Source organism: Phoca vitulina, unplaced genomic scaffold (genome assembly GCF_004348235.1).
Source record: "Phoca vitulina isolate PV1807 unplaced genomic scaffold, GSC_HSeal_1.0 scaffold73, whole genome shotgun sequence".
Classification (NCBI taxonomy): Eukaryota; Metazoa; Chordata; class Mammalia; order Carnivora; family Phocidae; genus Phoca; species Phoca vitulina.
Window position 1 is genome coordinate 600,333 of NW_022589776.1, and position 14,710 is coordinate 615,042.

General features: G+C 40.0%; 1 protein-coding gene across 5 annotated transcripts in view; it reads left to right on the forward strand.

Annotated features, from left to right (window-relative positions):
• Positions 1-9,951, forward strand: part of DNM3 (dynamin 3) — a 543,403-nt gene extending 533,452 nt beyond the window's left edge. For 4 of the 5 annotated variants that reach the window (XM_032393365.1, XM_032393366.1, XM_032393367.1 and 1 more), the window contains one exon: positions 437-5,345. In XM_032393365.1, the coding sequence (XP_032249256.1) occupies positions 437-506 (70 nt within the window). In that variant the 3' untranslated portion in view covers positions 507-5,345. Of the gene's footprint in view, positions 1-436; positions 5,346-9,844 lie in introns of those variants that run through there. The other variant, XM_032393370.1, reaches the window with a different exon arrangement.
• The last annotated feature ends 4,759 nt before the right edge of the window (positions 9,952-14,710 follow it).

A 14,710-nucleotide genomic window follows, 5' to 3' on the forward strand; every position in this document is an offset into this window, starting at 1 on the left:
AAAGAGGAAGAATATTATATAAGGGGAAATAAACATTCAAAGACCATCATTCTCTGAGGCCTAATAGACCTAATAAGTGCCTGGGGCAGGCATACATAACACATTTCACTCTATGTAACCGTTCTCTGGTGGCTGAGAAATGTGCAGTACATTTCAGATGGCTTTTAAATGATTTGATTTTTTATTTGTTTGTTTAGTATTGGGAGGGCAGCTTCTGTTTTGAGAAAGATTTGCATATGACAAAATACTTCGTTTTTGTCTCAAAATGCCGGATGCCTGAAAGGTGACAGTGTTAAAATCATTACAGATGGCAGCCACTGCTGCTAGCCTGTCTGTGCATGGGCATGTGTGTGCTGGCTCTTTCCCAGTGTCTTTGGGACGACCTTCTGCTAGAGATTCTACTTGTTTCTTTACCTTTCTCTTTCTCTCTTTCTAGCCGGAGACCACCCCCATCACCAACTCGTCCCACTATAATCCGTCCACTAGAATCCTCCCTGTTAGACTAAATGAAGTGTCTGGCATGGCAATTAATTACTAATGAATTATGCGAAAGCAACATATTTGATCAGTAAATCATGAGTAGTCGCATGTGTGGACATCAGTAGGCAAGTAACCAGTTTTACTAATGCATTCATCACTCATCTTCGTCGCTCATGGTGTATCAAACCTTTGGAGTTTGACTCTTGAAAACTGCTGACCCTTCGAGGCTTTCTTTATATGTTGTACTGACCAAGGGTAGGTTTGTATAGCAGCCCTATATTTTGGAGACCGTTTGCCTACCCTGGCATATGTTTGAAATTGCTTTGGACAAGTTCCCAGGTTACCCACCAGGTAGCCCATTAAGTATAATTCTTAAGAGCTGTGAGATGGTGGGCTTAGACCTAAGCCATACGTGTATTTATTTTCCCACATTCTGTTTTGGCTGACAAAAATTATGTTGTCTATTATTAACATTTCCTCCTACTCTAGAATTACCTATTTAGGTCCTCTATCCTTCCTCTTTATTTCATAGGACTGCTAGGAAGTGATTTTTTTTTAAATTAGGATTCCTTAAGAATAAAACTTTTCCAGAAGCACAAGGTAGTTTGCAAAGGAAAAGTTAATGTATTGCTTGCTCTACAGAGCTTCTCCTCATCCCAATGTGTTTTGCTTCATGCTAGAAGCATATTCAACAGCGAATCAAAGCTTAATTTTCTGGTAGTCAGTCAGGAGATTTGGCTAGTTAGTTTCAGAGTTCAAGGAAGAAGCAAAATATCACATCTCTAGAAGTGTCTGGAAATACGTAATTTCTTTATTCACATATATATTCACCTCCTTCTAGGTTACAGTGAAGGCTGACATGGAAAATATTTAATGTTTCAAACTGATCCAGTCTTAGAGCATGGCTAACTACACTTTGACACTAACTCCAGTTTATTTATTTATTTGGTTGGAGCAAGACTTTTTCTCTCTTTCCAAGCTAATTTGTAATTCCCTCGGGTAAGAATTCATCCTACCTTTAAAACCAGTTTAACGTAACTTTCCATCCATTCTAGGCTTTCTTAATACATCTTGAGGCTTACTCTGGGATAACCGTTTTTAAAGGGGGCCCCGGAATGAAAATAAAAGTCGTTTCGTAAGAGATGCCATGGTTTAAGAGCAGGAGCTCACACGTTTATAGCTGTGCAACTTCACAACCTCTGCACAGGTCCTTCCAAAAAATGGAATTAAGACATTGAGATCTAAAGCAACTTGGCAAATGCTAACATTGCAAAAATTTACAAAATCGGTTTAGCCTGGGGGTTAATAGTTCAGTCCTGAGGCTGAGTTGTAGACGACGTAGGACCAGATGATTAGCATGTAGGAAACAGCCAGAAGCCAAGTGGAATTTTGTCTGCTAACTGTTCCCAGACAGCAAGTCCTTACTGAATAGTGGCGTCCCATGACACCATTCCATATTCCACAGAAGTAAATCAGGTTTCACCAACTGAAATGTCTCCCTTTGAAAGCAGCAAACATGATTTGTATGTTAACTTAACTTTAATTTCCTGTGTACTTTATACCCAAAGCAGACACCCATAAAGTATGAAGTAAAAACTTTCAACCATTATTAAAAAGAGAACTTGCCAAGTTGAATGGCATTGTTTTGAAGTTACTCTGCAGCTAGCTCACTTATAATAGGCAACAATCAGAGACTACGAGATTTACAAAAAGAACATTTCAACTTTTAAGTTACAAGTGATCCTATAAAGAACACCACCCTAAATCACCACCCTAAATCTTCTCACAACTTTTTTTCCCCCTCATTTGAAAAAAAACCTTAACTCTTTGTGAATGGAACAGATGTGCAAGATACATAATGTGTGTTTAAAATAGTGCTGCAGCTAAATGGAAATGTGTTACGTAAATGTCCATAGTAAAACAAAATTATCTACAGAGATCTTCTCATAAAATTCCCTCTTTTTAGGATTCCCTTTGCTTCTTCCTTTGAATTCTCTAAAATAGGCAGCTAACGGATTATATACTTCAGGGTTTGGCTTTGTGCTAAATGTGGTTTTGCATTTTGCTGTATTTCAAAAATTTCCTTCTGTTAAAGGAAAATGTTGTGGATAACCACTGGTGTGTTCTTAGATCAGCACAAGTCATGTCAAAGAAAATTGGAGATGTTTTTCCAACTTTCTTTCCACTGATCTTATGTAGTCATAAACAATGGCATTTGTCGTCTTTGGCTTTTGCTCTTGGATTATAATCCTACAGTTTCACTGTGCCAGTTGTCTCTGTTGGTAGGCACATTTTTGTTCTCTTACTTCTTCTCAGTTATTTCTAACAGAACCCAGCCTCCCCTGGAATTCCAGAAGTCATGTTGGAGAATACTTTCAGTTTGCTGCAGTACTATGATTAGCATTAATACCATTTCCCAAAGGGTTTGCATCCTGCTGAAAGGAGCTCTCAAGGTGAATGAAGTCGGAAGCTCTAAGATGTGTGTGAAGTGTGTTGTTCGCGCCAGGCCTTAAGGTGGGAATGTAGCTTCATGAGCTTTCTAAGAGTTTCCCATACCACCTCTCATCTTTTGTGTAGCTTCCTCCTAACTGATTGCTCTGATGCTGTCTACACAATAGATGTCTAGCAAAACAAAATAAAACATATGGTATTTTTAGGATTTGGAAAAATTAACTGTATATGTTTGTTTGTTTCTTGTCACATGCTAAATCTTGCATGCTTATTGACTAATTGGAATAACTGTTTACTCAATTGTGGACAGATTATTGAAATAGTGTTGATTTAGAACAGATATATTGCATTTCCAGAAGTCACCTACCAAGATCACTCTTCTGAATGTTGCGTTTAGCTGTCTTTTATAACACAGAAGAGCAGTAGGGTCTGTTTATTAGCACATTGCCTACTTGTTGAGATACAGATTCGTTCTGTTCCAAAACATTATAATTAAACCAGTTCCTGTGATATAACTGTAAGCCTTCTAAACTTAGAATTTAAACGTAGTCATATAGATTAATTTTATGACTTTTTAGTATAGACTGTAGCCATAATTCTCAAATATGAAATGGGACCTAATACCAGTATGTGATCAATGTTGACGTTTTCTGTGTACAAACATATTTTCAGTGCATGTGTCTCTGTGTATACGGTATATACATGGTAAATTCATTTCTGTAAGTGCCCGTGTTCTGTTCCCCTTTGGGTAGGTAGGTTTAAAAGCCCTTGTTAAAACACCACAAGCATGAGTGTGATTTTATGTGCATTGTGTATATATGCTATGTATGGGTGTAAATATTTATGTATACATGTGCTTTGTGTGTGTGGGTATGAATATATTTTTTAAACTGTGTTAATTCAAGAGCTCACTCTGGAGGGTCTGCTATAATACACGGTAACGGTGGCTCATAGAACAGTGATAACATACATGAGGTCTACAAAATTTTTTCCAGGACAGGCACAACGCTCAGAATTACCGTGACAACACAATAGAGTAACATCCACAGACATTTGTACCTAAGTCCACAGCACTGCTATCTAAGAAGAAATGGCCTTTGCCAAATAGAGTGTAAGATCTGGAAACCCACTTTTAAGAACTCTGATTGGAATTATAAATGATTCTTGGATTGCTGAGTTGAATCTTAAAAAGCTTAAATTGGTCTACATAGTCATTTTTTTCTCCATAGTAAATGTCAAAAAAATAAAGTGGAGGGATACAGCAATATAATACAAAGAGTGGACTTTTCTGAGTAAATTTGCTAAAAATGCAGGGAAGAAGTTACTTAATACCTCAGAGGTAGGTCATCCATCCCTTGTTTCAGGTAAACATTTCTCATTTGGTAAACAAGATAAGTATTTGAAATTGACAGTAATCTCCTTAACATTGAGGATAAAACCTAAATAGTAGGTCTCTGACCTGAGGAATCCAGTCAAAGGAGAGAAGGTGTGAGACTCAAGCTGAGTTTTAGATCTGGTTCACCAAAAGGACTGCTAGCTGTGAGCTCAGAGTTTAAAGTGAATAAAGCTAGATGACTGTAGAGAAACAATGACTAGTTCACTAGATCACTCACTCCTTTCTTAAAAGTTCCAATGTGTCTCCTAGATACTCTTAAGTCATCCTGTCTCGGTATGCTTAAAATCGTGTGGTGTTCTGTATTGTGAACCTTGCAGGATATTTTGAAGCATGTGTAGTATATGCATTGCTAGTTGTATATATGTGTAAGAATGCGTATATGTGTGAGAGCGAGAGAGAGGAAACTCAAGGAAGAGTCTCCTGTTTGTCTTAAGACCTGTTCATACTGGTATGCTGGTGGGACTTCTCACCTCTCTGGTCTGGGGTTTCACACATGGCTCAGCTCGAGGCATTCGTTTCTTCTAAATTTTTACCCTTTGAATTCCTTAAACTTTGCTCATTGTGTAATGTTTTCGAAAAATGTGAGAAAAATTACTCTGTCAACCTCTTGCACTGTCTGTTACCAGTTTGATTAAAAAACAATGATTCCTCCAGAAATTTCACCACGACTTGATTCATGTTTAATTTCATGTGTGCAGCCTTTGTGTTGCTCGCTCGTCTGTTTCTTTTTTCTCCCTTTTCTGAATCAAATTCCCCTTTTGCTTTTTTATGAAGCAGTGTGTAGAAGCAAAAATCTTACCTTCTCTGTTGATTCTTTAATTAATTTGAGCCAGAATACTTTCCACTGTCTCCTTGACACTTTCAGGATTTCTTAATGCTGATACATGGATGGACTCTGTGAATGGAATTTTTGAAGCAAGTTCCTCAAACCTGTATCATTCTTGAAGGTCACATGTACCTATTGTGAAAATGTGAAGCTGTATTTCTGAACCTGAAATAAATGCTAACATTTGAAGGACTTCCCCCTTCCTCGTTCTTGTATAATATATTTGAGTTGTATCTATGCATGTCAGTGAGATCTGAGACTTCTGAATACTTATAACTCTTTTGATCAAATTGGCCCAGAATTACCAAAATGGGGAATAATAGCATTTGGCATTGCTGCATTAATTTGGGGGAGGACAAGATTTTTATTTATTTTTCTCTTTAATTTTTTTTTTTATTGACAAGATTTTTAAAGGGAGCAAATTGGACAAAGCAAAGGCAGGAGAGTGGGAGACATTTTATTTCTGATTCAAACTCAGTGTTGGACTAGGTTTAAAAAGGGCACAAGCTTTAGACAGTTGGAGGGTGCAGTGTGACAGCTAAGAGGTACTGTCTTACTTTGCTCTTGAAGAGGAAGTGTTCATGAAAAACCCTGGGAAGCAGAAGGAGGAAGAACACTCTGCCCAAATGTTAGGTCCACAGAAGGCATTTCTTACAGAAAGTAATCGAGCTCTTGACTCAACAGTTGGCCTTCATTATTTACTCATTGGGCATCAAGGGAAGAAGTTAACCCTTTACTTTGCCTAATATTAAGAAAATGGAAGAGTAGAGTGCTAAGCAGTAACTATACACATCCTTGTCCTCAGTTTCCAGAACACAGAGAAAGACTATTACCAAGTTTTGATGATAGGTCCCTTATCAATGTATGTAGTCCCAGATTGAGCCATCCATCCAAAAACAGAAGACAAGAAGGGAATGGGAGGAGAAGAACGTTGGTTTACTTTCCCTCTGTGTTCAGGATACATTCATTGGGAAAAGATGAGTTGCAAAGACTGTTATATGTATTAATCCATGCTTTCCTCTTGTAATTTCTTTTTCATATCTGTACATCTTCCATGAGTGGAGCCATTAATGCCTTCAAAGGAAGGTTTTTACTAGAAGAGACAGGATGAGAACCATGCTGTACACTTGCGTTGTGTGGTGTGTGTGTGTGTGTATGCGCGTGTGTACGAGTTCTACTGCGTGATTCTTTATTCAGAATAGTTTCTAATGGAAATTACCCAAGCCAAAGGACCTTATTTGGCAAACTACTTATTTGGTAACTATTTGGCAAATTACCATTTGTATATTTAAAATAGTTCTGGCATCAGTGTAAGTATCTTCTCAGTTGTCAAGATTATTGTTTTTCTGCTGGAATCTTTAAATTTCAGATTGAGAAATGTATCCGGGGTTTAGATTAGATGGTTCTCAGACCCTCCTTCTTATACTCCAGCACACGCCTGGCATTGCCACTATGAAAACCCTTTGCTGGTGTTCTTTCCCACTGTGGCAGCCTAATAATTAGAATACACGCAAGAGATGTTGGCTAAAATGACAGTCTTAATCCAGAGTTTCCCAAAGTTCCTTCCATGAGATTTTAGTTGGTTTTGCACATACATATACCATGGGTTTCTTGATGAAATACACTTGGGAAATGATGATTAAAAATTAAATGTTTCTTTACTGGAAGACATTATAGAAGCTTTGATATCAGATTGCATTGTGAATCTCTAAGGAAGGGCCAGTGTCTACATGTTTCTCAGACTTATTTGACCATCCATGCCTTGTTCATAAAGCACCTTACAGGTCTAGTGTTGTGAGGAAGCACTGCTTCGGGGGCTTTAGGTGAGAGAGAAAAGGCTTCGAGCAAGATTAGTCCAGACCAGACTGTCACTGTTACCTAGTCAGGTGATAAAATCAAATGTAAGGGCAACCAGAGCACCCAACTTGGGACAGTCTTCCCGGACTGCCATGCTGGTGTCACAGCAGTGTACTAGACCTGAGGAGGAAGAGCACAGAGGAGGGAGACATACATGCAATGAGTCTTAGTAAGCCTTGTGGAGGGCGCAGATAATTTTCCACACGACCTTTTCTCTCTCGCTCTCCAAAGAAGAGCGCCTTTAAATTAATTCCATTACCCCTTATATTCCTGTAAAGGAACGGATCCAGACTGATTTAAAGTTTAAAGATTACCAACAAAAACAGAAAGGAATGCCTAGCCTTATTGCCATTCCTGTCTCACTTTCCCAAGCCTTCAGGCTCACCTGCTGATCTGAGATACTAAGTTATCTAAATGATGGGCAAAGAAAGCAAGCAGAGAATGTTTTGTGAGATTGTAACAGAAAAGAAAAAAAGTCATAAGACCTTCCCAGGGACCCTGCTAGAGGAATTTCACCATAAGAACAGATCGCAGCATTGAGGTAGATCCAAGAGAATGTGGGTAATCTATCATTCTTATTGATAATTGAGTCTTTTATGTGTGAATAATCCCCGTGTTCCATACACAGCTTTTCCTGCTTCCTTCCCTTCCTGTTCTGGCCAAACAATTCTTTGAAGCTATTTTTCAGAAAACTTAAGAAGGTATAACCTGAAATTAGAATCTTGATTAGGTAGATTTGCTTGTATGGGGAATAGTAGCATTCTGAACTTTAAAATTTGTTAGCAGATTTTATGTATGTGCAAAACCTACTCAGCATTTCAACACAGTGTTCCAAGTCAGAGGCAGCAACAGTATGAGGTACAGTTATAGCTGCTCTTCATGTGAAAAGCCCAAATATTTTTAGCACTTGCCTTCAGGCACTTTGGCATTGTGTAAGTAATATAGAAAGTTCTGGAAAAGAAATAGTGAAAACCCAAACCGCCAAGATCCATGCTAGAACTATCTCTGAGCCACTGCATGGTGTCATCGTCAACGATGCTTTTTTGGCAGTGAGAGGAAAGTTGGTGCAGGAGAGTGAAGAGGAAAAGAAAGGAGCTGCCTGAGGGAATAAATGTCACTCTGATGTTTGAAGCAAACATTCTAGCTGTCAGGTGAAATATATTCTAAGACATAGAGTTTCTGATCCTGTTTCTGGATTAGAACACCAAACGAGCTCAAACAGGAAAGTGCTTTGGCATATGCTAACAGAATGTCTCTTCAGCGCTGTGGACTCGCTGTTCACGTTAATGGCTCACCTCCCCACCCTGCTGAGGTAATTAAAGTGTTCTAAAGCCCCTTCAGAACTCCAAAATAGTTTCTGTTTGCTGGGCAGGTGATAAATCTCATTGAGCCTGACGGGAATTTAATTATACTTTCTTCATGAAAACACCAGGGATACCCATTACCTGGATCTCTAAAGCTAAAGGCTTGCAGACCCCCCGCAGTTGAAAGGTTACCAAAAACAAGTTCTTCATCATTTAAATGGATGAGAGGCCTCCTTAGCATAGCCAGCTTAAATTAGACCAAAGAAAAATTGGTCTCGGACTTCAGGGAAGGTAAGATTTTTCACCAGTGCTCAGAAATAGCACCGTCAATTTGGCTCCATTAACATCTCATAGAAGATGAAAAAGAAGTTTGTGTTTGTTTTTGTTTTTGGTGGACTTCATTGCTCCACTCTCTGAAGTGTTATAAGAGTAAGATGGAAGTGAGTGTGTTGTCGGACACCTGGATGAATAGCCAAAAAAGACGTCCCACAGGGAGCAGGGTACTGAGCTAACCTCACCGTGCTCCATGGCTTGCTGTAGGGTTGAGTTCATTACCAACTTGGTTAGAAAGAGGAAATTAAAATACAGATGGCTGCTGGAAACCAGTGGGAAAGTTTCATTTGGCATGCTGTTTTCCTACTTACACAGCCGTGCATGGCAACGTAGAGTTTACTCCTCCAGCAGCAAATCATCCAGAGAGGCTGATGTCAAAATGAAACATGGCTCTGGACCTTATTTCACAACCGTCGGCCTGACAAGATGCAAGCCAGGCTAGGGATATGGAGAAAGATCCAGCAAACTAAATCTCCTTCACCCTGCACCCAGTTCTGAATAAATCAGAACTTCGGTTGTGCGCGATTCTGAGACAGACTCCCAGGTTCCCGTGGACCAGGGCTAGCCTTGTAGTTTCCCTGGGCCTGGAAAGGCTATCATATCGGGATATTCACATGGAGCAGATTCTTATTTACAAATCCTTTTTCTCCAAACTCAACCCCTGACATTTTCTGCATTATGATTGCATTGCTCATTGGACCTCATGACACCTTCTAATTTCCCTCACCTGAAAAACATTTTTCACCTGTCCTATTTCTCTATCAACTCCTTCTCCCTACGGAGATTTAACATTTGCTGGAATCTTTGGAAGTAACCAAACATCACAAAATCAGGGCTCAGAAACAAATAATCAAGGTCATAAAGGTATTTGGCTCTGGTACTATTTCCAAGTCTCCTGAATATGATTGCATGGATTTATTGTCCCATGGTACAAAATAAGAGTTTGGAGTGGGCTCACGTGGCTCACACCTAGCACACTGACCGTAGCCAGGAGGAGTCCTGGGAACTGCTCACTTTGCCATGTGGTTCTCTCATTTCCCCTGCATGTCTGCATGTTTTTTGTCTGATTTGAATTTGACTCTCGTGGGATCATTTTGCATGCTTTTATTTGGATTTGTGTTATAATTTAAACATTGTTTTCTTCTTCTGCATCTGTGTTTTTCTTTTTGTTATTTTGTTTTGTTTTGTTTTCACTAGGCGACCCCCTCCTGCAGTTCCAGGACGACCATCCTAACACCCATGATTCATCTCCTTTTGTTTCCAACAACATGTCTATCCATGGTATTTCAAAGCCTTTCATTTGCACTACATGTCATATGTACATAAAAACTTTTATTTTTGGTCCATGCCTATAATAAAAACAAAGTTTATTCTATATAAAAATGAAACGTGTTCTGTTTCTTTTTCTAAAGAAGACCCAAATTAAAATAGTCTTCAGCTAAAACCAGGTAAGGGGAAAAATATGTAATTTGATCTTGTAAGGAGCTTAACTTAAAAAATAGTTAAGTTATTAAAGCATTGCGATTTAATTTGCTATTTGGTGGAGAACGATAATCTATCTTCAATTGAAATGTCTGTCCAATAGAAGTATGATAAGATAGAAACACATACTGGCGAAGATGTGGAGAAAAAGGAACCCTCGTGAACTGTTGGTAGACATGTAACCTGGTGCAGCCACTGTGGAAAACAGTATGGAGGGTCCTCAAAAGGTTAAAAATAGAATTATCATATGATTCACTAATTCCATTACTGGGTATTTATGCAAAAAATACGAAAACACTAATTTGAAAAGATATATGCACCCTATGTTTATTGAAGTGTTATTTACAGTAGCCAAATTATGGAAGCAATGCAAGTGTCCATTGATGGATATGAATGGATAAAGAAGATGTGATACACACACACACACACACACACACACACACACACACACACTGGAATATTATTCAGCCTTAAAAAAGAATGAGGTCTTGCTATTTGCAGCAACATAGATGGATCTAGAGGGTATAATGCCAAGTGAAATAAGTCTGAGAAAGACAAATACCATATGATTTCACCCATGTTGAATTTAAGAAACAAAACAAATGGACAAAGAAAAAAAGACAAACTGAGCAACCAACTGTTAACTATAGAGAACAAACTGATGGTCACCAGAGGGGAGGTGGGTGGGGGGTGGGTGAAACAGGTGATGGGGATGAAGGAGGGCACTTGTCGTGATGAGCACTGAATAAGGTATAGAATTGTTGAATCACTATATTGTACATCTGAAACTAATACAATACTGTATGCTAATTATACTGGAATTTTTTTTAAAAGTGAGAAAAGATGAAGCAAAAATTCTGGATATCTAGAAAACACACAGAAGACTGAATAATTTCAACCAGCTTCCAGGGATCCTATTAATAACTGTTATTGCACCAAAACATGTATTCCTGTTTTTATTATTTTTTAAACACTCCTTGTAGGAGATAAATTATGTAAGATCATGGAAAATATTATGGGTCTGAAACACACAAACCTCACACATTCTATTCAGCAAATTCAGGGGAAAATATATCATTCAGAATAAAAGTGCAAGGAAATGTTACCACCTTGAGAAGAAAGATTCTTTATGTGTCAGTAAAGCACTGGAAGAATGGAATCTGTATGAGTTTGGAGGAACAGAGAACTTTTTTTATACCTTAATCCTCAAATGGTAACTCCAAAACTGAAATTTTAAGGTACCATTACAAAAAATCCAAACATTTATCCAAATAAAATGTTTATTATTAAGGTAGGACATCTGCCATATTTGCAATCTCAGATTTTAAAAGAAGATTTGAGATTTAATTCAGAATTCTCTCCTCGAAGGTTTACATGATCTAAAGTACAATTTAAAATGATCTCCTATTGGGTGAGATCACTTCTGTGATCACTTTACCATAGTAAGACAGAAACTACAGGAGAGGACAGTAAAAGATTGTTCATCAGGAATCGGGGTCCCATGGACCTCCTGTTTGACCTAGGCATGTCCTCACAAAGACAGGCAAAGTGGCAGATGTGGGCAGGACCCTCCAATTAAAACATGGAGACCCTCACTCACAATGCTCTCACTTTGAACCATAAAGATCTTTTATAAGGACTACACTCTCCACCCAAGAATGCTAAGCTAGCTTCTTTCTCTGGTTAAAATTTTTATACGGCACATGACATCAATTTTTACTCATATCTCAGGTCCAGTGACTGTGAGTTAGAAGCACTGGTCACTAAGAAAATTCAAAGGCACCACAGCAGGGGATCGACTGAGGCTCAAGTATTCCTGGGGGCAACTGGGTTGATGCACAATAAGGCACAGCGTGTGGTCCTGCCAGTCCCTCCACCTCCAGCCCAACCACCTGAGTGTTTGGATAATACTCTTATTGGACAGCACGCTCATCTGAGAGCATCGCCATCCCAACAGAGACAATGCTCCCGGATTATTTCATATCACCTCCCCAAACAAAAGAACAGGTTGTCCACCGGAAGGTTTTCACCAATTCATCTTTTTTAGGTGTTTGGTTCTTTTCCACTTTGTCTTAAACATGATCTTATTTTCATATAGTGTGACACAGTTTAAATGTTTAAAGCTTAAACTGACCTGATGAACAATGAGAAAAGAAAGCCCAAATCGCACAAGAATGAAATGATTCCTTAGCAACCTTGCACAGTCTCCACAAAAGTGCCGGCCCTTCCTCACGTTGACGAGGCAAGAAAGAAGGGGTGAATCGGGATGGGGTGGGGGGGGGAGAAGCTGCCTGGAGCTGCATTAAACTATGCTGTGGTGGGTTCATATTTATTTACTATCCGTCGTGGTTTCTGTGTTGCATAATGTACTCTTCCCCAACTCTTCCCGCCCCCACCTCCACCCTCAATATTTGAGAGGGTTGAACAAGTGCAGCATCCTTCAGATTTGACCATAACTCCGGATCATCATGAGGAACTGTTATACCTATAACAAATGTACTGTTTCTTAAATGTTCTCATCCCATTATTTATGCATCAGGCATTTCTTGAATTCATCATAATGTCCTATTATGTGGTCCAGGAGGACCCAGAGAGAAGGAACAGGGAAAAAGTAGCTTACAAAATAACAATAAGCAATTATTGCACGGTGCTCTGACAGGAGAAAATTTGAGTCCTTTTCCCAGAGAGAACTGTTACTGAGTTCAGTGCTGAAGAAGCCACTTAAGTTCTAGAACCCAAATTATCCACCTGACCCAACACATGCTAACATTCCAGAGCACGGTGATTCTGACCTCTGACAAAGAAGGGAACAATAGAACTCATTTCAGCCAATCAGAAACCAGATGTTTTATTTCTAGTGGAGTAGCATAATACCGGACTCTAAGTCATGTAAGTGCTGGTTGAGGAAAAGACAGTGGAATTGAGGCTGAAGTAGTCCATGAACTTTACGTTGGCTTCTAACAGAAAGCCTTTGAATCAGAAGGCGCCCTGCAGCACTCTGCCCCAGCAAGCAGCGAGGGGGGTTCCGCAGTCTCCAGCTAGAAAAATCCAGGACATCCGAGAGATGGAGAAAAGAGAACTAAAGGTAGGAAAAAATAAACAAAACTTCAGTCCTTCCCTTAGGGAGCCTCACTGGTAAATAAACAGGGACCACATATACACAGACAGAAATTGCCACAAACATCCTAGAAGCTGAAAGCCAAAAAAGAGAGAACCTGTGCTCTTCCTTCACAGACATGGACACTGTCGGTGGGCTTGGAGCGGGATATACTTTGAAAGTCTGGATCCCAGAGCTTGAAAATTGTTACAGTATCTATTTCATAGCTCAGCATTAAGTATGATTTTTAAAAAAAAAAAAACCTCCAATGGTACTGGAATCTTTAGTCCAGCTCTGTGAGATTCTGAAGTAAACCTTTGCAACCATGAATCCATTTTAAAAACATGAACCTCGGGATACCTGGGTGGCTCAGTTGTTAAGCGTCTGCCTTCGGCTCAGGTCACGGTCCCAAGGTCCTGGGATCGAGCCCCACATCAGACTCCCTGCTCAGTGGAGAGCCTGCTTCTCCCTCTGCAGCTCCCCCTGCTTGTGTGCGCGCGCTCTCTCTCTCTCTCTGACAAATAAAACCTTTAAAAAAAAAAAAAAAAAGAACCTCACCTACAGGAAGATAAGATTGCTGAAGAAGAAAAAAAATCATTTCCGTAACCCTTTATAATACTACAGAGTCTATCTGCATAAATCAGATGGAGCTTGCACCCCTACACTCTACGTCCCATTGACAGGACAAACCAGCTGCCTCGACCACCACAATTCGCACCCTTGTTTGGGGATTTTTTTTACTATGAGTTACTATTGAATCAGATTAGATGGCAGGCTGTGGGATGCGCCAAGACTAATCTGCGACTCCAGTACTGTTTTTAATCAAATCAAATTTCACAGTATTTTATATCAGGTCCCGGTTTTCAGCCCCGATCACATCTTTGGAGAACCTCATGAACAGGGGCCACAAGCAGGCGCAGAGGAAACCAAGCCTTGGCAAACTCCCCGGGCCTCAGGGAGACCAAAGGATCCTCAAGAGAGGAGTGGAGAAGTCACCGACGCGGGTTCCACCTCTCAAAACAGCTCCTAGCAAAGTATGTCTCTGAAGCTTCATCTAACACTGGAAAGACTAGGCTTTGTGGCTCTTCTGGGCTGGATCTGTTGCTCCCATTTCTCATCTCCGAGGGAGCCTCTTGGAAGGCAGCAGAGAACGCGTTAGAGCCAAGGAGACAGCTCCTCTGCCTGCTGCCTTTTTCTCTTTTAAAGACAAAAATACAGCTTGCACACGCGAAAAGCTGCCCGGGGCCTGAGCATCTGCTTATTTTGCAATTTAAAAAGAGTGGGAGGCCCACAGTGTTCTCACTGAGCAGCGTCCAAATGTTACTTGGGCTCTGCACAAGGCCACAGGGCCGGCCCGGAGTGGGTAGCAGGGAGCCAGCAAGGCTTGGGAAAGCAGGGGACAGCTTTTTGTCGGGGCCCTGAGGGACCACCTCTTCCCTCGACCTCTGCATTGGCAAAATCAATTTGTTCCATTGTCCCAGCAA